Raw genomic sequence first — 26,442 nt, 5'->3', positions numbered from 1 at the left:
TGGTCGCTTCAGTGGTGGTTGTATTGATCGCATAGGCTTGCCTTTCACTTTACTATATAAGTTTGCATCATTTTTCAGTCGCGGCACACGATACCTAACTGTCGAACGTTATTGCCTTCAACGCCTGTGTTGAAAGATCCCCAAAATCTAAGGTGCTGGGTGGACTCGCTGCCAAAAGCCTGAAATGGGAAATGTGCAACATAATCGGCATGAGTTAAAATTTAAATAAGCAGACTGGTATAAAGGTTGGCTTGAAAAGGTTTTGTATGGTAGCTAGAAATTAGTAATAGTGGTGCAGCGCAAATTGAGCTAGCTATATTCATGTTCTTGTCTCCACTAAAACAATATCTCAGCCCACGTACAGGCAGATATATATGATGAAAGTTGATTTATAATAATAATAATAATAATAATAATAATAATAATAATAATAATAATAATAATAATAATAATAATAATAATAATAATAATAATAATAATAATAATAATAATAATAATAATAATAATAATAATAATAATAATAATAATAATAATAATAATTGTTATTACAAATATGCACCAAGCTACGACCTCAAATGACTGAGTCAACGTATATATAATATTAGATAAAAAGTTTTAGCCTTGACATGTCCATTTGTCGAAACATCGGCTCAAGCCCACAAACCCTGTCTGCAGATGTTTTAATGTAATATGACAGGAACATGAACGTACTAAAGAAGAATTGTCCTTTTTTTTAGCAATAACACTTGTCCTATAAAGGCCTGAAAGAGGTCATCGTGCGATTTTTTTCCCCTCAAAATTGTTGGTTCCAAGCGCCCTCAGTTTGAAGTTTAGCTGCTACCTTTCCTGGTCATAAAGTGTGTGGTCATGCAGCACGCGGACATCACGTTAATGCCGCAAGCTCTCTTACTGGGCAGCACTTGTACAATAGCTTTTGAAAAGAAATTGATAAGAGCAGACAAAGCGAAATCGGCAAAATAAGGTTTCGACACTTGGAGGGGTACTTCGACGGGCACGCAGGGAAGTGGAATCGATGATCGACAGTATAGAGGACACTGATCCCTAAATCGAGCCGTGCCATTAATAACATTGCTCTGTTGAGAATTATAGCATTATGTTTTTTAGGCGGCGAGTAATATATAGAGTGCATTTTTGTCTGTGTTTGTATGCGCGTATGAGTGACATAGGCAAACAGTAGTGCATTATTTTTCTTCATCTTTTCAGGACAGAAGAAGAACAGTCGTAACACATATTAGCTCAGTGATCACTAGAGAAATCGATGCCTGTTGCATTAAAGCGAAAACGATCAAGAAATCAGTGGCTGCCAGAAGCAAACGTCTTGGCGTTAAAGTAGACGTTTACCATCTTTTATTAATACAAACAAGTAGACCATGCTGTGGTTCGATAAACACGATGCCAAATAGCCATTGCATATCTTCCATTAAATAATATCCCGAGAAAATAACGCTTGCTTTAGAGCCGCCTTGTCATCTACATTCGTGTCTGGAATCACGTTAAGGATTGCTGAGAAAGTAGCAATCTAAAGAAAAGTGCGCCACCCAAAAGTGCCAGAAGTGCCTGGGTTCTTCGAAACAGCCGTCCTCTCCAAAACAGCAGAACTCGTCCTAATATTTGTACACGCGTTGCGTTACTTCGAGTTTTCTAATGCTGTCTCGTTCAGGGAGACCTATGATGGATGAAGGTTTACAGTATAGTAAAGCTACTCGGGCGGCTGCACGGGTCAGGAGTCTCGATCACGAGAACAACGGGAGACACCGCCGCTCCGGTTTCACATCGACCCCGTCACGGCGAAGAACCGCTCTCAATCTGCATTGTCCATCTAGTGCCAGGCATATCTAAATTCAGCAAGGAATAATTCAGAAACGTACAGACGGGTAGCTCCCGCGGGGCACTTTTGATTTTCTTCCGGGCGAAAAACGATTCGCTTCCGCTACCATCAATCCTATGCTGCAGTGTTTTTTTTTACGCTGTCTCTCTCACCCTCGAACGTGCCTGTACTGGTCCCGGTATGGAATGAGATGCCCTCGTAAATCGTTTTTAGATTGGCTAGCTGCTTCCGGTGCAAGCACGGAGGCACCCGAGAGAAGCGGGAAGCATTTGTTGCGTTCCCCGAACGGTGCAGGAGGTTGTGTGAAGCAAGACTTAGCGCGACCGCTGGCGTACGTGGCGTGCTGCGCGTGCCACTTGCGTTTCACGCTCCATCGCTGCACGGAAAAAGAATAAGAAGCAAAAAGACCCTGTTGGCAAAGCGACAGACTCCTTATATGTGGGCTGCAACCACTCTTTTCCGAGCTCAGGTTCAGGCATACAACGCTTTAGTTCGAAGCAATTTAAGGACTTGTAAACACAAAACTCCTTCAAGGTATCTAGAGTACAGAAAACAAGCAAACGAAATCCGAGTGCATTTTCATGCCTGGCGATAAGCGCACAAAAGTGGCTTTTGAACACGACAGGCGTTTAAAATATGGCAGGTAAAGTGTTTGGAAGATGTTGATTGACGCAAGTAGTTAAAGTTTGTCAATAATCACCTTTCCTATGCACTAACTTTCGGCGTCTGTACATTGCTGCAAGAAATCAACGACTTGCTTTTTGAGTTATGATTCAATATTACCACGACGTATAAGAGAACGTATAACATTTATTAATAAAAAAATTTTATCAACCCTTCGCATGCTTGTAACAAGCCTTCTAGACTTTCTGATCTTTGCAGCATTGGAAACGTACTTGATTGTGAATTCTCAGAAATATTTTTCACTTTGCAGTTATTAACACCTGAAAGCAGATTATGTTGATCAGCTAGATAATTGATGCGCTTAAGAATGCAACTATTTGAGAGGGATGTTAACGCACACACGCACACACACACGCACGCACACACGAACGCACACATACACACGCACACACAAACACACACGAAAACACACACACAAACACACACACAAACACACACGCACACACACACAGACACACAAACATGCACACACACATAAACACACACAGAGAGACAGACACAAAACACACACACATATATACACACACAGAAACACACACACGCACAAACACACACAAACACACACATAAACACACGCACAGACACACACACACGCACACACACACACAAGAACACACAGACACACACAAAAACGCACACACACAAAAACGCACACACACAAACACACACGCACACAGAAACACATACACACAAACACACACTCACAAACACACAAAAACACACACACAGACACACACACACACACAAAGAAACACTCAATAACACACACACAAACACACACACGCACAGAAACACACACACAAGCACACACACACAAACGAACACACAGACACACACAAACACACACACAGACACACACATACACACACAGACACACACACGCACACACACATACACACAAACACACACACAGACACACACACACGCACACACAAACACACACACAAAACACACACACGAACACACACACACACGCACACACACAGACACAAACAGAAACACACACACACAAACACACACGCGCACACAAACACCCACACAATCACACACACAAACACACACAAGCACACACACAAACACACGCACACAGACACACACACACACAGAATCACACACACAAACACACACACAAACACACACAAACCCACACACAGACACACAAAAACACACACACACAAACACACACAGAAACACACACAAACCCACACACAAACATACACTCAGAAACACACACACGTGCCCTTACACGTGGAAACGCATGAATTGCAGGGTGCTTGGGCTTCATTTTTCTGGAGGAACGATGTAAACATAGCATCGCCTTTCTCTTTCTCACTACTCTTCCGTTGATGGTGCAGACGTGTTCGGCGATATAGCTTCCGGCAAGGAATTTCCTCTAACGCTTGTAGGGGGGTTATAAATGGGCACACGACTGGCGAAATGCCCTTCCAACGCGTCTATACTATGTCGATGGCGTTCTGTTTGGCATCGAGCCACTAACTTAATCTTTACCAGCGGGCTACATTGCCGGCGGCAGAACAGAGTGGGCAGTCAGTAAGCGAAAAAAAAAAAAAAAACTCGACACTTTAGCAGCAGGAGACTCTGCATGAGATGCCAATGAAGACGCGTCTTCACCGTCTAGAACGGCCTGGAATCGGTTCATTGCAAAACACGGCCATAAGCACAATCAAGGGTGCTTTGAAAGCATGCCGAATCAAGAATGGTTATTTAGCCACACGAGGCCTCATTCGGCTGCAATGGACTAAAAAAAAAAGTGCTCGGAACTCGTCACAGTATAATAATTCAATTCCTACAAAACATACACAAGAGAATGTAGAAAGGAGGTCTGAATACGTGAGCGTATTTTACTCTTCATCAAAGGAGCCTGTAAGACACACTCTTCAGCAAAAGCAGATGTATATTATTTTGTATCAAGCAGACTGACGTTACTTTCGAGCCTATAGGTTTATCGACTGCCGTCCTTACTGTCCAACTAAGGAAAGCCACTTTTTCCTTTGCGCTGATGAAAAGAAAAAAAAATCTTATTGACTTAAAAAGCAGCACAGCCTTTTCGTACGTCAATCCTTTAGCCAGAGTGAAGGGAGAAAGTATAAACAAACATAATATATGACATAAGCTGAACATCAGTACGTGTGCCCTACTGTTGAAAATAGGACACGAAAAAAAAATAAAGAAGAGAGAATACATTACGCTGTGAAATCATCCCACTGCGGTTCTTATAAAAAACACATTACCGACCGCAGGAGGAGCCATTCTTCACGCGCGTTTTTATGAAGGGCTTTGTCTGCGAGTCGTTGCTTTAGTATTCGTATAGTTGACCTGAATTTTCGTCCCTCTAGTTTTTTGTGTTGTTTTTTGAAGAATTGACATTGAAATGCAATATATGATTGATTTTTACGGCTTCTTGTTGACCATTTTGTTATGCCTGCACAAATGACATGATGGAAAGAAGACTTCGGCGATTGCAACCAATGCTTTCACTGCACAGTTAAGGTGGTTACAGAATAAAAAGTGCTTCAGCATTAAAAGGTCTTTTACATTTTCTTTGTTAGATGGTTTTTTGTTACTGTTTTCTGTTCACAGCTAATTCATCAGTCATAATCAGTGACGTTGTTATAAATGATGAAGACTTAAAAAACCAGCCTCACAGTGGCTTAGTGCAACACTCCGTTGGGAAAATGTATATATATATATATGTGTATATATATATATATATATATATATATATATATATATATATATATATATATATATATATATATATATATATATATATATTGTTACGATGGGGTGTGTTTATTGAAGGGTGAATAGCGAAGCTTGCCGTGCCGTCACTGAGCTGCTTCCAAGAAAGACCACTTCGTTCTTTTCTTTCTTCTTTCTCACGTCGCTGATTCAGCGTAACATTGAATCGGCCCCTTTCCCAAACGAAGCCCTCTGGGCGAGTATCACGTGGGCTGAGAGTCACGAGGATGAAAGCGCTTTAGGCGAATGACGTGAACAAGCTGCATCTGCCTAGAACGGTAGCCGCGAGAAACGAGACGAGCGATGGGGTAGGATGACAAAAGGGCTGGTGTAACAAACCAGGAACTTCTGGTAAGGCCGCGCTTGCAAAAGGTGTCCACAGCCATGCTTTGTCTCTCTTTTTTCGTACGACGCATTCTTCTACCGTGAATCATAGGAGAACTAGGAGTGATTCTGGGATGCCAACGTACGAAGCTGAGCTTGGTAACGAACTTCCTCTGCGTGGCAGAGAGTCTGAGAAATAAAAATCTGCGTGAGAATGAAAAGGCAGATAGGTGTCAAGAAAGCAGCGGGGTGGTCTGACATAAAAGAGATCGAAGGGGCTGTAGCCGGAGGTTTTATGCTTTGCCATGTTATAGGCGTAGGTGATAAAGGGCAAGATGTCATGCGAGTTCTTATGCCTGGAGTCGACGTACATAGAAATCATGTTAGTAAGTGTTATGTTTGTGCACTCGACGAGACTGTTTGTTCAAGGGTGATACAGGGACGCATGCCGAAATTGACAAGCACAGTGATGTAAGAGCTCTTCTACAACATCGGATACGAATTGGCGACCACGATCACTCAGAATAATATGAGGCGGTCCATGGTGCAGTACCACAGAGGAGAGGAGGAACCTCGATACATCAATGACCATGGCTGTTGGTAGTGCTTTGGTTCCATATAACGTGTCATGTGGTCGACACAGACTATAATACAACGGTTGTTGTTTGATGATCACGGAAAGGGGTCGAGAAGATCTACTTCAACCGCTTAGAAAGATGATGAAGGTGACGTCACGGGGTGGACGAGACCAACCAGAGCAGTACTTGGTCGCTTGAATTGCTGGCATTAACCGCTACTGGCCACATACTTTTCTGTATTGTGTCGCATAGCAGGCCAGTAGAATCGAGCCAGTAAGGGGTGGTACACTTTGGCGAACCCCCAGTGACCCGCAGATGCGTCATCGTGCATAGCATGGAGTACGTATGTTATCAAATTCTTAGGGACCACTAAAACAAGGCGGGCACCATCAGCCACGTAATTTCTTTTGAAAAGCAAGCCATCTCAGACGATAAAGCTATGGCTACCTGTCGGTTAAGTCGATGAGTTGAAGCGATTATCCAAGCTGCTGTCATTTCGCTCTTCCTCCAAGAAGGTGGCGAGGTCGGGAAAAGCATAATGTGGATTGAAGCTAAAAGATCGTCTAAATTGTCGGCGTAACACACAGTGGTGGGTAGTGGGAGCTTCGAGAGACAGTCGGCATCTGCATGATAGCGGCCACTTTTGTAGCATATTATATAGTCCAATTTCTGCAGACGTAGCGCCCATCGCGCGAGGGGGCCAGAGGGGCCACGAAAAAATGCTACAAGGTCGTAGGTTAGGTTATGTTGGGTTAGGTCAACCAACCAACATAGTGAATGGTGGTCAGTAACGACCGTGGAGTGCCAGCCGTAAAGATATAGACGGAGCTTATGGATGGCTAAAACCACAGCGAGGCCCTCTTGTTCAGTGATGGTATAATTCTTGTCGGCCCTGCTCAATGAACGACTGGCATAGGCGGTGGCATGCTCGGCGTTATCAAAGCGCTGTATGAGCACGGCGCCAAGGCCGATACGACTCGCATCCATGTGCACTTTTGTTGTCGCTGAAGGGTCGAAATGGCGCAGTATTGGTCCAGACGAGAGAAGGAACTTAAGCTCCCAAAACGAAAAATCACACTCTACGGTCCAGGTGAAATCCTTATCCTTGCACAGCAATAAAGTCAATGGGTAGGCATTATCAGCAAACTTGGGTACAAACAGTCGGAATTCTGAGGAGAGATTGAAGAAACTTCTCAGTTCGCGTTGTGACTGTGGTTGTTTAAAACTGCTAACAGCAGCACCTTTTGAGGGTCTGGACGAACACCATGTTTGTTCACAAGATGTCCAAGTACAAGTACTTCTCATTGGCCAAAGTGACACTTCTTGGTGTTCAGGATAAGGCCAGCTTGTTCAAGGGATGTCCAAACAACGTCAAGTCAATGATTATGTTCAGCTAAAGTGCGACCAAAAATGACGATGTCATCAAGGTAACGCAAAAAACCTCCCATTCGAGACCGCGCAGTACCCTGTCTATAAACATTTCAAAGGTCGCAGGGGCATTGAACAAGCCAAACGGCTTGACATCGAATTCAAAGAAGCCATCTGGTGTGACAAAAGCGTTTTTCTCTTTGTCGATGGAATGTATAGGTATATGCCAATAGCCCGATTGGAGGTCCACAGATGAGAAGTAACACGCCGAATGAAGACAGTCGATAACGTCATATATGCGAGGAAGTGGATACACATCCTTTTTCGTCACCAAATTTAGGTGACAGTAGTCGATGCAAAACCACCAGGACATGTCTTTTTTCTTCACGAGGATGACCGGCGCAACCCAAGAACTAGAAGAATCCTAGATGACGCCATTAGCTAACATGTCTTCTACCTGTTCCTCGATCACCTTGCCCTCCGATGCGGACACGCGGTATGGTTTCTGCTTATGGGATGTGCGGACCCCGTGTCGATCCTGCGGCGAGCCCGCGTATTGGGAACACAAACTTTGTTAGCGTCGTGGGTGAAATCAAACAATGAAAGGACGCTCGCCGGTGCTTGACGCTTTTCAGAGGGTAGTTAGTGCATTGTTGAGCATATTCAGAAACGGCGAAGTGTCTTCAGGGACACCAGGGATAGTCTCGTGCGCACGGGATTCGTGCGAGGCGTCATTGCTCAAAGCGTCTATGCTGATGTTTGCATCCGCTTCAAACTAGGCAAGTCGCTTATTGTTTGGAAGCACAACAGACTAGTTGGATAAATTTGACACTCACCGTGCGCTCGTTCCGCAGGCCCCAGAGACAATACAACGAGACACGAGCACACGCTTCTTTGCAACGATTGAAGGCATTGGCTCAACAATAGCATCAAATGAATCGTTGTCGGCACTTGCAACAGTAACTTAAACACTCGATAAGGAACGTGATGGTGAGACGGAATCTTAACGGACGGCAAGGGTGTGCGAACAAGTAGCAGGTTGGCCGGAAAGACGAGAGATAAAAAGATTGCCGTTACCGCAATCACGAGTGCCACCACACTGTTGTAGGAAATTCAGACCAATGATTACATTATGGGTCCATTTAGCGACTACTGTGAATTCGACTTGATAGACGTTATCAGAGAAATGAGTATTCGTGGTGCATACACCAAGATGTCGGAGCAATTCTCCTCTCACAGAACAAAATGTGCTCACATTATCCCACTGGAACGTCAGTTTACGGACTAATTAGGTTCTAAAATCAACAATGATAACGGAGACACTCGCTCCCATGTCCACTAGAGCTAGCGTAGTAACATTGTCTACAGAAACACAAATCTTGTTTTGACACATGTCACTGGTGGAGGCATATCAGCGTGTAGTTGACGATGACTGGTGACGTCACCTCCATCGGTCGCGCTGCCTAGTTTCCTGATGGTGGTGACGGGGGACGTCGTCGAGAAGATGGGTACCTTCCGTAGCGTGAAGGTGGCGGCGTCAAGCTGCGGACAGACGCCAGTAAGTCACTGCCATGATTCGCCCTATGGTTAGACCTGTGCTACTAGCCAGAGGGCTATGGTGTCTCGTCAACGCGCTGATTCCTTGCGCTTGTAGAATGTACGCGGTCGCCCATAGGACGGTGCTGCCGTGAGACGGCGATCGGGGCAGAATAGGGTGACATGGCCGTGGACGCCGCAGTGGAAGTATATGAGATGTTCACGGGGTGCACTACTGATCTCAGTAGAAGGATAAGTGACCCAGCCATTCCACTTCTGAAAAACGGCCGATGGTCTGCGTGCGCAGTCATCATACCGCTGGTAACACGGATGTGGATGAATAGTGGGGCTTGGCACTCGAGGGCGAGGCGTATAGTTACAGGCATCAAGGAAGCTGGCGTTGTAGTTGCTCCAAAGTCACGGAGAAGAAAGGTCTCTCGGAAATCAGGTGCCGGCCGAGCAGCTGCCTCTTGGCGGTCGAGCTCTTCGCGCACCACTTGCCGAATAGCCGACGCGAGGTCCGATGGGGCGGGATGCACTTCGACACTGGCGACGTTAGTGACGTTGGCTAGGCGGCCGAACCTTGGTGTAATTCATCGCGCTTTGAGCGCTTCGAACGTATACGGCAGTGATTAATGACGTCACTTACAGATTTAAACAAGATGACCAACCTTGTCCTCCTCTGTCATACGGGAATTCAGTGCCTTGCGCAACTTGAGCAATCTCGTCGATATACGTCGTGCAGGTTTCTCAGGGTACTTCAGCCCGTTGCATGATTGTTTGCTCGGCGCTTCTTAGCTGCCGGATCCCCTAAACACTTATTGATTTCATTGACAAATTTCTGCCACGTCGGCAGGCTTTATTCATGGTTTTCAAACCATAGAGATGCGGTTCCCTTAAGAAAGAGTCCCACATTGTTGAGCTGGCCGGTAGCATCACAGTCATTAAACCGACTTGCCCGTTGGTAGGAGCTGAAACATGCGTCGACATCTTCCATAGCTTGACCAGCGAAGGTTGGGAGCTCGATTTAGGGCTGCCACAGAACACGCGGAGCAAGTGGCTGGTTCTCATTGTTGCCGTGAGAAGCCTTAGCAGGTGGCAGACCAGCAAGCCGTTGACATCATCGAAGCTTCACGTATTGCGCCTCAGCGATCGGTGCGTCGTCGTTCGTCGGAGGCGCCATTATATTACCCAGCACCTCTCACCAAAACTGTTACGATGGGTTGTGTTACTCAAGGATGAATAGCAAAGGGTAGCCACACGCCGTCACCGAGCTGCTTCCAAGACAGACCACTTTACACACACACACACACACACACACACACACACACACACACACACACACACACACACACACACACACACACACACACACACACACACACACACACACACACACACACACACACACACACATATATATATATATATATATATATATATATATATATATATATATATATATATATAGGAGCTGAAACATGCGACATCTTCTATATATATATATATATATATATATATATATATATATATATATATATATATATATATATATATATATATATATATATATATATATATATATATATATATATATAATTGCAGGGAATAAATTCTTGGACGCCGATAAATAGTACGAATAAAAAGAAGACACACGTCGAAAAACGGAAAGGTTTCTTTACGTTTCGGCCGCGGGATCGGCCTTCGTCAGAATGACAGTGATTCTGACGAAGGCCGATCCCGCGGCCGAAACGTAAAGAAACCTTTCCGTTTTTCGACGTGTGTCTTCTTTTTATTCATATATATATATATATATATATATATATATATATATATATATATATATATATATATATATATATATATATATATATATATATATATATATATATATAACTCTAACAGCCCATTTTCTGGCACATGATGCAGTGATGAGCGCTTGCAAGCTCAATATTGGGTTACCCAAATATTATTATCTATACCATTAGTTCAAAGCAGAGTGGGTAAGATTACAAGGAAGTAGAGCGTGTTTTTGCGCTCCCGTTCTTTCCTTCATTTGTAGCCCTTTTAAGGGCTACAAATGCCACCACCGAGAGGCCGCCGCAAGACGGCATATCAACAGGAAGCCAACCAGGCAACCTCGGCATCGACATCGGTGCCTACGCAGCAGTAGCAGCAGGAACCAAGGAAGCTTGCGCGCTCCAAAAACAAACCCCGATCACAGGACACCGGCAGCCATGACGCTGCCATTCCATCCCTGGCACCGAGTGAAAGGAAGGCGCAAAACGGACCTTCCTACTGTCCTGCCACGGCTGAGGCTTCCCGCAAGAAACACAACACCATCTCCTTTCCTCTCGCAACCTCTAGTGCTACCCAGCAAAAGGCACCCTCTCCAAGTTCGCACGTGCCTTTGAGCACATCTCCGCGCCCTCAAGATCCCCACTTCGGCAATGATTTAACTCCGAGTGGCAGGGCAGCCACCATAATCTATCGGCCTGTTGGGAAGAAGACAAACTTCCTGGCTGCATCGAGGGACTCAATCGCCGCCTTCCTCTCGGTGTTCCCTGCCACCCAGCGTGCACGGGTGAACTTCAAGCACAACTTGGTTGCGGTTGACACGCATCACACCACCGATATGACGACCCTGCTTCAGGTTGGGACGATCTGCGAGACTCAGGTTCGACACAAGCAATTGGACCTGAACACCTGTATTGGCAAGGCTTTTGGAGTTGACTGGACGATCCCTTCGAGGACCTCGTCGACAAAACCGCCTCATCAGTGCCACTCGTGACTGGAGTTTGCAGAGGCAACTACCTCACCCTGACATTTGCGGGGAACATGGTCCCCGTGACATCCTGCTTAAAAAGCAAAGGTTCCCTGTCAGTCCTCGCCAGCCCCGGCCCTTTCAGTGTGCCTGTTGCGCCGCTTCGTGCACGAAACCGCCACCTACTCGCGAGACGAGTGGTGCCTGCGCTGCGGCGTCAAGCATGCCCCAGGACCGTGTGCAGCACAACACACACTCTGCATAAACTGTCGCGGAAAACATTCCGCAACCGAGTCGCGCTGTTCTTCTTGGCAACTCCAGCGCAAGGCCGTGGTCATCATGACCTCATCTGATGGCACAGTGACTCGCCGCCAAGCCTTTGAGCATGCCAGGACCCCTGGGATCAATGCAACGATCCTCAAGGGCCGCTCTTTCCGGGATGCGGCCGCCGGTACCGGCGGCCCAACCTCGGAAGCCGCCCTTAGTGCGCCCGTCATACCCACGAACACGACGAGGACTTCGCCCTCGTGCTCCCCTCCGCCGGGTCTGCCGTCGTCACCACGCGCTCGACGGCAACGTAGACACCGCGCGCTGCCTCGCATCCGCCGGCGGCTGCTGCCGTCTCCCAGAGTTCGATGACGACACCACCCGCTTCTTCGACGCTGCCGTCATCTGCCAGCCTCAGGACGCAACAGTTTGCGCACTGCCCGCGGCAATACGTGCTGTGATTCTGATGCTCTCAGTCGACTCTCCGGAGCGACTAATTTGTGCTGCGGCCCTCCTCATCGCGACACCTCAGGATTGACCTTCTGAAGTGGCGCAACCATCAGAGTCAACTGGACTTACTCCGTGAGTTTGAAAGAGCCCACTCTGCTCATTACCCACGGTAAATCATGCGCATCACTTGTGCCTTGGCTTTCTCCGTTGGCTTCGTTGATTCGGGCGCGTGTCGGGTGAGGAGAGTGGAATGAGTCCCATTTTAATTGTTTTCCTACCTTCCCTTTAGCTCACCTATCCCTTTTATTCTCATTACCCCATTCCTGTGCCGACGTGTTGAGGTGTCATCTTAAGGATAGACAGTTAGGGGCGGCACTTTTCTCTTCTTTTCCTTTACATAACCACTTAAAGGGTTGAAAGATGCACGTTTATCGTCACCGTCAACTTACGTTAAATATAGATTGAAGAACTTCTTCCAAATGTTGCTAAAGTAATTTTTATGTGCTTTCAGGATACGTTTCAGTAAAACTACACGTGAAGAGATCAGTAAGATTATTGTCAGATTTTTGCCAAATAAACACAACCGGTACTTTTGGAAGCCTGATAAATTCTAATAGGATCTTGCTACATTGATTTGGAGGTGACGAAAGTGAAAAGATCCATTTATTTGGCAGCTTGTGATACTATCATCAGCAAAGGTCCTTATGCATGAAGATGAGCAGTTTTAGAAATCACTAAAAATAATTCAACAAATGATAAAAATCGTACCTTTTGGACATCCTAGAAAATGTTTGCAAAGTTGGAAATGGAAATAGAATTGATTTAAAATTGCATAATCAAAGGTCCACTTTAGACAGAGTTAACGCAGCTATAATTAAAGTGAAATTACCTTACTGTCACTTGTTCTAACAATGCGCTTGTTCCCACTGGCTGCACTTAAGTCTGCATACAAGGACGTGGGAACCATTACTTACAATAATTACGATCTTGCAAAAGCTTCGCGATTAGAAAAAAAAAAACATGCAATGGTGCCCTCTATCACCTCGAAAAGTTCCTACAGACGCTGTCAAGTTGTTCCCAGCATCTGCTTGATCGCACCGTGTGACTTGCTGCTTCAGAAGGTGAGAAAAATTTTGAAACAACTTTTTTAGCATTAACAAGCGTGTATTCCATGTATTTCAAAATTTTCGGGAGTGCGTTTTGTTGTGAATACGTGCCACCAATGCAACGTGAGGGTAGCACAGAGGCTGTGTACTACATTTACCTAATCTATGGATTGACCACTTAGTGTAGACCCTTGCATCGGACACAACCATGGTAAAGTCACAACGCTTCCTAAGCTTTTTTTCTTTAATGGCGCGGTTTACGCTGTCTATAACGGCATTGAAATCGTTCTGTAGTTCCTTAGGTAATATAGAAATAACGTTTTTTTTTTCAAGCAGCGACTGCGTAGCGATAAGAGCACTTCCACATGTGTTCTTTGAAAAAAAAAATAATTTTGGTACAGAACTATGTTTTAGGAATAAAAAAACAAAAAAAAAAACACTTGTGTACATTTTTACACCATATGCGAAATGTTACCCCGCGAAACAGGTAAAATAATATACTAACGATTAAAGCAGTTAGCAGATTACTAATAATGTTTAAATGTAGGGCCTGTTGCGAATGCTCAAACCTGCGCGTCGCATAAAAAAGACTTTCTTTAATTGCCTCTTATTACTCTCAGTTCGAGTGGAGTTGTTACGGGGGATAATTACCTCAAAGCTCTCAAATCAGGTGTTTTCGTAGAGTAACACTTCGTTAGCCTTTATTACTCTTTTTAGATATGCATGCCGGAATAAATGTAGCAATCCTGGAGACTGAATGAAGCATCCGACGCGAGACAAAAGTGTTGTTTCTTGCATAAATGGCATTTAATTATTGATATGTGGGGTATAACACCCTAAAACCACCATTTGATTATGAGAGACGCTGTAGTGGAGGGCTACGGAAATTTCAACCACCTGGGGTTCTTTAACGTGCACCCAAGTCTGAGCACACGGGCCTACAGCGTTTACGCCTCCATCGAAAATTCAGCCGCCGCAGCTGGGACTCGATCCTGCGACCTGCGGGTCGGCATTGATTGATATGTGAGATTTAACGCTCCAAAACTACCATATGATTATGAGAGACACCGTAGTGTAGGGCTCCAGAAATTTCGAGCACCTGGGGTTCTTTAACGTGCACCCAAATATGAGCACATGGGCCTACAACATTACCGCCTCCATCGGAAATGCAGCTGCCGCAGCCGGGATTTGATCCCACGACCTGCGGGTCAGCAGCCGAGTTCCTTAGCCACTAGACCACCATGGCGGGGCTAAATGGCATTTAAGAAATTAATTTAATCACGACCATTAGACTATGAACGACGTACTTGGAGCTTTCTAAAGCGTCAACGTGTGATGCGCGGTCATTTTTACATGTTGCGAATGTTCCTCGAACAGAGAATCTTCGCTTGCAATGCAAGTGTCGTTCGAAATGTGAGACAGCGGGTGTGACATCCTTTTAGAACATACACAGCGCAGAACATGAAGCCACTCGTTCAATATTTATGCTGCAAACTGCCGTCTCTATATGCAAATAGGAAGATGCTCCAGGTAAAATGCAAAAGTTTCTATTACGGACTTGCTCGAAACAGCCAGTTGACAAAAATTACTACATTGACAATAAAACCACTGGAAAGCCTGTTTCACTACACGTTCTTCTAAAAACCGTGTGCGCTACAAGCCCTGTGTGGTTCCAACGCGGTAATGCATTTCGCACCGGCCCTCTAGTGTGGTATGCCTACCCCCTGAAGGTTTCGTATTCTTTCTTTGTTTTTTCCTACGCATCGAAGAGGGCGTACAACTCCTGTCTTGGTGGGAGCCATTTGAATAAAAATACGTGTATAGACGTTTTCTTTGAGGGCGCGCCATTTCGTTGGTTCTGCGATCCCTCTCAATCGCTCCTGAGGGAGCGGGAAGCTCATTGCTAGAAGCAACGCCAGGAACCAAGACGCCGGCAATTTCTACCCAAGGGCCGACAGGCGGCTGAAAGAGTAATGAGTCCGGGTCGAAGTCGTTCTCACTTCGGCCCACAAAGAAGTCAAACAAGAAACAAGAAAGAAAGGCAGATAAATAGTAAAAAGACAGAAAGAAACAAAGAAAGAAAGAGAGAGAGAAAGAAAGGAAGAAAGAAAGAACGCCAACATGAGACGCCAGAGAAAGTATACGTAATGCATGCCTGTTTACTGCCGGCGAAATTGTCGAAAAATAAAAAAAAAGACAAAAGAAAAAAGAAGCAAAAGCTGAAATAGAGCACAAGAGTCTTGGAGGAGCGAGGGAGACCAATACTGGGCGAGGCGCTCGGTGATTCGAATAAAGAAACGCCTGGCACTTTAATTGTTTATAAATGAGCCAGTTTCGGCGGATTCTTGGTTTCGCGACCGGTTCCGAATCGATCTCACTCAGGGATCGCGAGCGCGCAGAGATTGCACCGTGAATGCGAGTAACTTAGTTCAGTCAAACGTTCTGCTCGATGACGCCTCTCTAATCCAATCAGGATTCGACCTCTACCACACATTCGAAACGTTGCGATGAACAACGCTGAAAAAAAAAAGAAAAGCTCTGCATTCGCGTTGCCTTGCCAGTTTTCACAGAACCGATGTGTCCATAATGCAGTCTGCGCATAAAAGAACGTTTCCATAAATTACGAGTGGCTGCACCTTAAAAAATAATAAAAAAGAGAAAGAAAGAAGGAGAGACAGCACAGAACAAGTTCTCAATTTTACAATGAAACAGTTCAGGCACTTTGTTTCATTGAGAATTTCGGCCTCAAGCATTTACAATGTATGTATGATCAGATAGGGTGGTAATAGAGTGCTCAAGCGTGCACGAATTATTGGCAACGCCTTGTCTCTCTTTCACGAGTGCTCATTTTTGTTCCTCCCCATATATTTTGCGACACTCGAGGCGTATGGTTCTTAATAAAGAGCCGATGAGTAATTTGTATGCTTCTTTTTTTGTGCGAATATTTAAACAAGAACAATAAAAAATGTGAGCGTATTATAAAATGCACTCCGTGATAGAAGGGAAATAAGTTACTATACATCTCATTAAGGACATTCAGAAACTAGAAGTGGTATCTGTAATGGCTGAATTTCAGCACTATTACTATTGGTGAAGTCTGGTGTGGTATCAAAGGTTTCACTCGGCGGGGTGCTCGGTCAAGACTTCAAAGCTTGCGTCCTTCAAACAAATGTTTATTCCTCGAAACAATGGTACACCTTCAATTGTTAACGTTGCAATTTCTTTCAAGCCGCGAGACACCATAGGAGTAATGTAGGAGCCGTGGGCTAAGGGATTCTCGTGATGGCTAGATTTTCCTACAGCTATATAGTGACTGTGGGGCATAAAGCCACAGTGATGCCCAATGAAAGAAATGTCAACAGTGGGCCATCAGCAGCTCCAGTGGGCCGTTTGCGCTTACTATCTTCTAGGACTGCATATGATGATGACTAATTTTCTCTCTCAACACGGGTTTGTAACGCCACAGTTGTTTTGACAAGATATGAGAGGAAAAAAAAAAAACTAATGTGGAAGCACTGCTCTCAGTTGAGTGGGGGCTTATTTTTACGGGATAGCTTTATATGCCTACAGGGCAGAAGTCTCAAACACCCAAACATGCAGCCCGAAAGCCAATTGCTTGCGGCCTGATACCCTAACATGGCCGTTCATGCCCAAAATGTCTTTTATTTTCTTCATATGAATGCTGGTGAGCTGCTCAGACATGACCGGTCTAAAGCATCGTTATCGTGAGGCACCCAATGTGGTCACCATGTCATGAACAAAAACTATCAGAGAAATGGCGTCTACATTTTAGTTGTACCTCAGTTCTCGCGGGACTGAACTGCGCGAATGCGGCCCACTGATGGCAGTGAGCTAGAGATGACCCCTGCTACATGTTCATTGTCCGCGAGCTGAAGCGCATGTGACACATAAATGGGGCAAACGCCTCTACTAACCCCTGGTCCGCTGAAAATGAAGAACGGAACGTCCGGGTGGCATACACCAAATAAGGTAGTGCACGAAATGCCAGCTGCATGTGGAAAGCTAGGCGGGACGATGCATGTCAAGGCAAAAAGATGCGCTCTCTCGGATGGAAGACTCTAAAGGAGAATACGTTTAATACAAAAGGTACTCTCTCGACAGACGTTCCGGATTCAGCCACGCGGTATATGATCGGCTGTTTCGAAATTCTGCGCGACCTCTGTGTCACGACAGGTTTCATTATCAGTCATCTCTCTGAATGACCAGTGCCGGCAATGGCGAAGCGTGACTTCGTTCGAGAAAATAGAAAAAAGAAATAATTTTGAATGCCGAATTCTTCTTCACAGAACTTGAATTTTGTAAACTGCGTTCTGGAGGGATGACGTTGCAACTGTAAAACACACCGGCGTCGGTGAGTGATACACCGCATATAGAGTTTCCTAATATACACCAAAGGAAACTCTGGCGCTGATGTCTATGGGCGCTGCAACGCACGGCGCTTCAGCGAGCATGGAAATGATGGGTAGTACACAGATCTGTCTAATTTTTGTGCTTCTGGCCTGCTTCTGGCGCCGTGTGTGTTCGTGTGGCTTGGAGCTGTTTTTTCACGAAAAAAAAAAGAAAATGTTCAGCGGCTGCGCTTCACCACCTTATTCTTTTAGGCTTACCATTTCGTTCTTTCTTTCAAAACAAAAAAGGGTTCGTTCTTTCCTTCAAAACAAAACCGTAACCAGCAATGAACGAAGCCGCAAGTACGATTCGCCACCCGCAAGTACGAAGACTAGGCAAATATGTGTACTACCCATCATTCCCATGGTCGCTGAACGATCGCAGCGCCAGAGTTCCCTCTAGTTAATTTTAGGAAACTCTATGATACACCGTTCTTGCTTTACCACTATTCTTATTTTGAAGACCCCCGCGTTCAACCTTAGCCGTGCCCGTATTGTGTTACCTGCCACTTTATCGTCCATTTTATTTTCTTATCACGCGTCAAGCTGAGTAGCCGGGCTCGGTAATAACGTTGACCCAGTGACCACGGAGCCTCGTTTGTACCAGCGAAAAACGCAGAAATAAATAAATGAAAAAAAGGACGACCACCCTGACGTATAGAATTCGTATCTTGCCCACAAGCTATGTCGTATTTATGTCTTCCGTGGAATATGCGCCCTTGCTATATGTTATTGAGGTCACGACATGCTCAGCCGCTGTAACTAGACCTGGCGTGACTCATTGAAAAACTCGTTCTTTTTGCTGCCCAATCTGTGCGTTTGTGTTCTCGACAGTTGCAGCAAGGTATCCTAATGGTTCTTTTTAAGGACTATGTGTCCCCGTCGATAATGATGCCGATAGATCACCGGCTGCAGGGGCTAGTTTAAAAAGGATAACTACAGCGCTTCTTCTATTTTTTTAAAATTTTTTATCAGTTCTCTGTCACTTCTATGTGGCTTTGAAGAAAACGCGTTTTAACATAAAACGAAAGAAAGAAAGAAGAAAAGAAAGAAAGAAAAAGGAAATAAAGGCTTACCTCTGGTCCTACGTCGGACAAACTGACGCTGGAAACAAATTCGCGGAGAAAGTTGTCCAGCTCTCGTCCTTCAATGAAGCCGTTTCCTGCGAAGACAAGAAGAAAGGGAATTCTCTGTTTAGTTGGCAGTTACAAATCGTAGGGGACGCTGTCTGCCTCCAAAGTTGTGTCAGCAATCAATATAGATCGCTGTCTTTGTTTTCCACACAGATTGGTAAAATGCGACAGGATCTGAAGGACAAAAAAAAAAAACCGAGGAAAAGAAGAAAGCGAAAGCTACAAATACTTTAGTTTTTTTTATCCCCTTCAACTCTGACAAGGAGCGCGGCTTGTTTCGTTAGCGGAGTGATTCTTTTGTTTCGCGTGACTCAACTCTCGGGTATCTGCCAGTCACAGGACGAAAGCGATGCTTACACAATATATTCTATAGCTGCGTAACCCCTACCCGCCCTCATACACAAGCGCACACACAGACATTTCTGCGAGGCTCGTGCTTTTGTGCTCAAAATCAATTTTTAATCTGGCTGCAGCGTAGAAATCTCGCCTCCCACCCTGTGTGTGGTCGAAGCAGCTGCTGCAATATCGGCGGCGCCGAGAAAAGGTTTAGCATCTGCTCTGCTTGACGGCAGTGTTAACGCACGCGGCCCAACAGTTTTGCCCTTCCGTCTTTCAGATTACGTTCTTTCTTGTTGCGCGTTTTGTTTCTGTTCTTCCCGAGCGGCTGTTCGACTGTGTAGCTCCCTCCAAGTCCTGAAATATTCTGAAGGCTTACCAGCAAGTTCATTTTTAAGCGCACACAGTGGTTACAAAAAAGTGTGCACGCGCTCACTCTATAGGGAGCTCCTATAGTGTTTGATATAGAACTAAGGCCCATCCGAATTTTTTCACCCAGGTCGAAGTTTTCAGACGAAACTGTAGCCTGGGTGCTTAAACTGTAGGAATGCGTAACCTTATGTGTGCGCTCTCTATAGTGTTTGCTTATAGAACTGGGGCCCATTCGACTTCTGTCACCCCTATAGGGGCAAACTTTTTAGACGAAACTGTAGCTTTAGTGTTTAAACTTTAGGAACATTTATATACAAACGACGACCTGGTACAGTGGTGCCGCTAACATTATAAGATGTCTCATGCTGAGATACTCAATAATCTTGAACTTTTGTTTAATGTAATATACCCCACGTAGCTTTTCCATGTGCTTGATGGATCATCTACGCTAGACCTATACTAGAACACAGTGTCTATCGCGATGCTCCACTTCACTCTATAGAGTTGAAAGATGCCATAATTTATGCCATTACATATCACCGAACAAAGTCAATGAGTAAACTCGTTTGGAATGACACTGAGCGCAAATAGGACACGAAATACAAGAAAAAACTACACGACACGAGTATGATCCGTCGTGAGTACGTTTTAACTAGCCCCACACTCTACATTACCAAGCTTCGCAAATGTGTTACCAACACCTACAAAGACAAAAACGCACACTGAAACTTTTATCTGAGCTTGTCAGCGTGATTGTCGGAGAAACAAGCGGACACGACATTGCTTGGGCCCCGCGAAACAAAGAAACACCGAACGCTACAAGTAATTCTCTACCGATGGCATTTAACGTTCGAAAGCAACTTCTGTAAGATGTAAAACGCCGCAGAGCGAGTGGGTATAAGTCTGACCTGCGAATCCTGTCGCGTGTTCAAAGCTATAATGATGGACAGTTTGGGCATTCGCATTCATTGGAATGAGGCTGCTGTGGTTGAGTTACGAACTCGTCAACTCAATGGAGTCAGCCGCTGAACAAAAATAAAAGCGAGAGAGAAAACGAAAGGCCCAAGTCACCGCGGTGTGATCCGTTCCCCGCGAATCCGATCAAGTCGTTTTATAGGAGGTTGATTGATGATTGATATGTGAGGTTTAACGTCCAAAAACCACTATACGATTATCAGAGACGCCGTAGTGGAGGGTTCCGGAAATTTTGACCATCTGGGGTTCTTTAACGAGCACTCAAACCTGAGCACACGGGCCTACAGCATTTTCGCCTCCATTGAAATTGCAGCCGCCGCAGCCGGGATTGTTTCAAACGAGGTGCCCCTTTGTATAACATTGACTTTCCTTGCGCATTGCACGTCGTACCGCATTGCGCAAGACGCCAATGCATACGATACTGCGATACAAGGGGCTGGCCTATGTGCATAAATGACGGCAGGGGCTGGTGCCAGTGCACGTGCGGGTGTGTGCGTTAGACGAGAAAGGCCGAGAAGTCTCACGCAGTCTGTAAGGGGTAGGAGGGCCGTGGGCTCTAGGCTGGGTGGACACTTCGCCTCTGAAAGAGGCAGTTCATGTTTTCCCATGCCGGCGTGATATACGACTTTAAGGTGTCTAAAATTTCCGCTGAGCTGCCTCTGCGTCTTATACGGAAGCTGCATCAGCAACGCGGCTCGGTTTTTTCAACTTCCTGCGTACACCGACGCGACGCGCAGACTATGAAGTTTTATCCCAGGTGAATAGCCAAGCAACGTCGAATCATTTTGAACGACAACGACGAGGATCACGTCGAAGGACAAAGTTAGACTCCGGGACCGAAGAGTGGAATTTCGGAGCTTTTAAACAATGCGGTTGACTGCTTGTGACGAAATTTACTGAAATAGCTAAAGAACCTGCGTCGTTTTGAGGTGCATGGTGATGGTTAAATTTTCATTGACACGCTTATTGTGCGAGGTGATAAATTCTGGACTATTCAGCCCAGGTGACAGAGCAGCTTGCATTTGCAAAATAAACAGAAGGAAGTGTTGTTGATTAAAGACGAAAGAGATACTTAATAAACAAAAAAAACAATGGAATTGTCATCTATAGTTCGAATATTTTATTTTAATTACGTGATTCTTAAAAAAATTATCCCGAGGAATAGTGATAAAATTTTAAGATCTACATGCGCATCTGCTTCTATATAGTGTCCAGTAGGTTACGCTTCATAGTAGTCTGCAATTTAGATTAATTCAGAAAAAGCTCTTTTTTTCTAATAAACTGCGTACCCTCTAGTAGGATTTGAAAAAAAAATTACGACCATATGATCCACCCGATCCCAGCCGATCACCTATACTGGGTAGGTGTCAATCATGCCAGGCGCATCATCATCATCATCAGGTAGGTGCTGCGTTCCACTTGGGCGAACGCGGTCACGCGCCCCGCAGAACTCGCGGCCAGCAAGAATCCTCTGGATCTGCGGCAACGAAGGCATGGCGCACATCGGCGGACAACCGTTGAACCAGGTCACCCTGCGCACCACTTTCCTGGCTGCCGACCAGGGTCACAATGGCGCGATCGACTACCGCGAGCTGCAGATGGCCCTGTCGACCGGCACCTGGCGTCCCTTCAACATGGAGACAGCCCGGATGCTCGTGCACCTCTTCGACCGAAACCACGACGGCACCATCAACTTCGACGAGTTCAGTGAGCTGTACCGCTACGTGACGGACTGGTCGAGCGCGTTCCGGCACTTCGACCCAAACAACGGGGGCACCATCGAGACCCGCAACATGGCCACCGCGCTCAAGGAATGCAACTACACGCTCTCGGACCGCTTCAACGCGTTGCTGCAGCGCCGCTTCGTGCGAGGGGGAAAGGTCTACTTCGACGAGTTCATCCAGGCCTGCATGTTCGTCAAGAGCGCCTCGGACGCGTTCCGGCGCTTCGACCGCCAGAAGACCGGCGTGGTCAATGTCCGCTTCGAGGAGTACCTGGTCATGCTGATCCTTGTGCTCGCTTAGCACTGCCTCCCGAAAAATTCCGACGCCATCCCGCCGCAAAGGCTTCTCAAAATTGTCGCTCGAGAAATAAAACATGTCCAGCCGTAACTGTTCTCTTTCTTTTGTGGTATCAAATAACACCGAGGAAGCCATGGGCACTTCGGATTACAACTGCACTAAGCTTCCGCTGTAGAACATTCGCCATGTTCCGGTTCTCTCATCTGCTAAGCTCGCGGCATGACTTATAGCGTCTTTGAACTGTTACAAACGTTGTTTACGTAGAATTTCTTCGAGACGAGCAACCTTATTAAGACTATAGTATACGGCCGGTGTACTTAAAGGGGGTAGTCGTCTCTGTAGCTGAATGACTGCAGGTTTAGTCGCAAACTAAGTCCTTCCCTGCATTACTCTATGCGCTAAGCGTGACATCAGGTACCAGATATTTCATGCCTAATATATCAGGTAAATATGCACTGAATCCCTCCTCTTCTCTCCAAGTTATAATGCCTAAGATGTGGGCTTTTATTTATACAGATGTTAAAAAAAAACACGCAGGTAAATGGCAGCCTGCGAGGCACAGAGCTGGAGCATCTGTTGGCAATGGCAAGTGGGAAATGTCTCACTTCTTTGCTGTCGGCTTACCTCTCTGGGAATGTTTCCATCTGGCGCACAAGTTCGGAGAGCTGCTTGCTCCAAGACTGCCAGATGTAAACATATATGGCAGGGCTTCAGCGCTTTCCTCTTCACTTTTTTTTTGTTATCTTGTTTGCATGCGTGAACAGAACTTATTGCGAGAATTTATAGGACTTCGCGTGTGTCTCTTTAATCACACTTCTGCTCATTTTTTTGCTGTTGGTCTGTTTGTCGTGGCGATGCTGCATAAGCGCACACTTTGATTTAATTAAAATAGTTATCAATACAAAGGAAGCCTAGTACAATGCTCGAAAACTCACATATTCGATGCTTTTTGTTATGAAGTTAGTGAAGTTAAATAACTTATACACATAGACAGGGAACTGTACTGGTACGGTTTTTGAGCTGTTACAGGAGCGTTTGAGTTTTCGCGCTTGTAACACACTCTATAAGGTCAATTCAAAGGGGAGAAGTACTTATCACAAGAATATATCGGGGGTGACGATGAACTTTCACTAACATGTATGTTGCAAGCTGAGACAGCCACTTTATTTAATATAATTTGGGAGTGCAAAAACAATCTTAATATATCCGCTAAACATGGTCCCGCAATAGTCCAGCTTGTACTCAGTGCAACAATCAGGTGAACCGAGTTCGGGTGACGGAAAGAGCCAATAGTTCTCCGGACTAGAATGTACAACCACTAGCGACCCAAATTATCAATAATAAATGTTTTATTTTTCCCCCTCTTTCTCCAGGCAAGGTGTTCACTATCAGAAGGCAGCTGTAACATTGGTGGTTGTCACGTGCAGTCTTGGTACAAGGGACATGATGTGTATAAGGTCTAAGCTCGCTCTCTTCAGTGGCACTGCAGGACGTCTGTAAAGAGGCATGCATGCGTTATATTTTCGAAAGTATGCCTAACAATTCAGGGCCCGTACTCTTGAAAGGACTTTACACTAGAATCGGTTAATGGAAGCCATTGGCCTGTTTGCTTGCTGGGGTTGAAGCTTGGGCTAGTTATTTCATGCCTAGATATTCATTCCTTGCCACACCGGGAACTCATGCTATGTTTTGAAAATTGTATCAACAATTACGGTGCTGTCGCATATCAAAATGACACAGGGCTTTCAGTACAAAGTTTTCTGGAGCTTTTAAAAATGTCCCTCAAGTCGACATTTCAAAACGCGGGAAATAAGATTAGCCGTACATCCAAACCAACAAAATATGCTTTGGATCATGCATCGCTCCTATCTATAGGCGTCCTATGCTTACCACAACTTGATGGTCCAGTGCATGAGCGTTTGAAAATGTAATGATTAGCAAACATATTCTGTTATATAGACGACTTTTGATAATGTTCGACCCGGACAAAACAGGCCTAGAACCTTTCAGGTTTCAAATTGTAGAAAAATTTTGAGAGTGCTTCAAGCCACTTGTACTAACCTCCCAATTGCCGGCGAAAAGATTCATAATGTTTTTAGATCTAAAACTTAGTTTTTTTTTCAAATATAACACTTGCTGAACGTACCAGCCTCGCGCTGGAAATAAGCCTTGTTTTACACTTGACTTGGCCCATTCAAAGCTCCATTAAAGATCGATTGTATTCACGAACGCCTTAAACGAATAATGTTTTCATGCAGCAGGGTATCCAATGAATTTGCTAGTGTCCGAAGCGAAATCAGTTCTCAGAAAGCTAATGAAAGGAATGACCAAAAAGAAATAGAACCACACAGAATAGAAAAAAAACAACAACTGCAATACCTTACATTCTACTGTTAGCACATAAATTAAAGAATATAAGGAAACACGCCAATGTAGAAGTCGTATTTCCTGTGCCTGAAAAGTTATCTGCAATACTTTTTAAAGTAAACTAAACAAGAAGACAGTCGCAATCGTGCCACATAAAGCATGAATATTGATTTGTGAACTGTATTGAAGGTGTATATTCAATCCCGCTGTCACGTGGAACAAAATATATTGGCCAAACAGCAAGATGTCTTAATGAACAACTAAAAGAGCATCACTACAACGCAAGTAGAGCTGTTAGTAGCCATCTAGGCCTGCACTATGGCGATCGTGGATGCAAGTTAATGTTTTCACAAACAACATTAACAGCAAGAAACAAAGGCAATAGGATTAATGTTAAAGCAGGTAGTAGCACAAAGGAACAACGACACAAGCGAAGAAAAAGTACACGAGACGAGCGCTCATCTCGAGTACCAATTCCTCCCTTGTCTCGTTGTTCCTTTGCGCTGGCTGTTTTATGAACATGAGTTACCATAAAACGGCCCAGCTATCTATTCTCGTAAAAGATAACAGGAGTAGAAAAATAATTCAAGTGCCAAAAGTAGAACCCTGCATTGAGATGTCATCTGTAACTTTTTCGCAAAAAAATTTCTTAACCGTGTGATATGCACGGCACCTGTTTGTGGCAGCCGGCGGTGATGAATATCGACGAGTAGGAACACCACATCATGTTATATATATATATATATATATATATATATATATATATATATATATATATATATATATATATATATATATATATATATATATATATATTTGACTGTCCAGTTTTATATGTGCCTACATGTCAAATAACAAATCAGTTGTAAGTCAGTGCTGTTGTCATGCCTTCCTCATCCTGTGTGTTCCGTTTGAATTTCGGGCTGTTTTCCACTCTTATAAGGCATATTTGCCCAGCGAAAAATGAACGTGGACAGACGAGAGGAGACAACACAGCACCCGTGTTTGTGTCTTCTCATCTGTCTTCGTTCATTTTGCGTTGTGCAAATATATGAATGCTAGATCACCGACTGGTCCAAGCTAGCATTCTATTTACTTTTGTAAAGAGCAAATTGTTAACGAAACTTCACTGATGCACTG

General features: G+C 44.8%; 2 protein-coding genes across 2 annotated transcripts in view; one reads left to right on the top strand and one right to left on the bottom strand.

Annotated features, from left to right (window-relative positions):
- The window catches only part of Cbp53E (Calbindin 53E), a 203,428-nt gene that overhangs the window by 56,233 nt on the left and 120,753 nt on the right, over nucleotides 1–26,442 (bottom strand). The window contains exon 2 of the mRNA XM_037427562.2: nucleotides 19,175–19,260. Within this exon, the coding sequence (XP_037283459.1) occupies nucleotides 19,175–19,260 (86 nt within the window). The remainder of the gene's footprint in view (nucleotides 1–19,174; nucleotides 19,261–26,442) is intronic.
- Nucleotides 22,330–23,025, top strand: LOC142775707 (programmed cell death protein 6-like). Its single transcript, XM_075877453.1, has one exon. It carries the CDS (start codon nucleotides 22,408–22,410, stop codon nucleotides 22,936–22,938), a length of 531 nt encoding a protein of 176 aa, XP_075733568.1. The 5' UTR covers nucleotides 22,330–22,407; the 3' UTR covers nucleotides 22,939–23,025.

The sequence above is a fragment of the Rhipicephalus microplus genome, chromosome X (genome assembly GCF_043290135.1).
Source record: "Rhipicephalus microplus isolate Deutch F79 chromosome X, USDA_Rmic, whole genome shotgun sequence".
NCBI lineage: Eukaryota > Metazoa > Arthropoda > Arachnida > Ixodida > Ixodidae > Rhipicephalus > Rhipicephalus microplus.
This window is presented reverse-complemented; position numbering and strand designations above follow the sequence as displayed.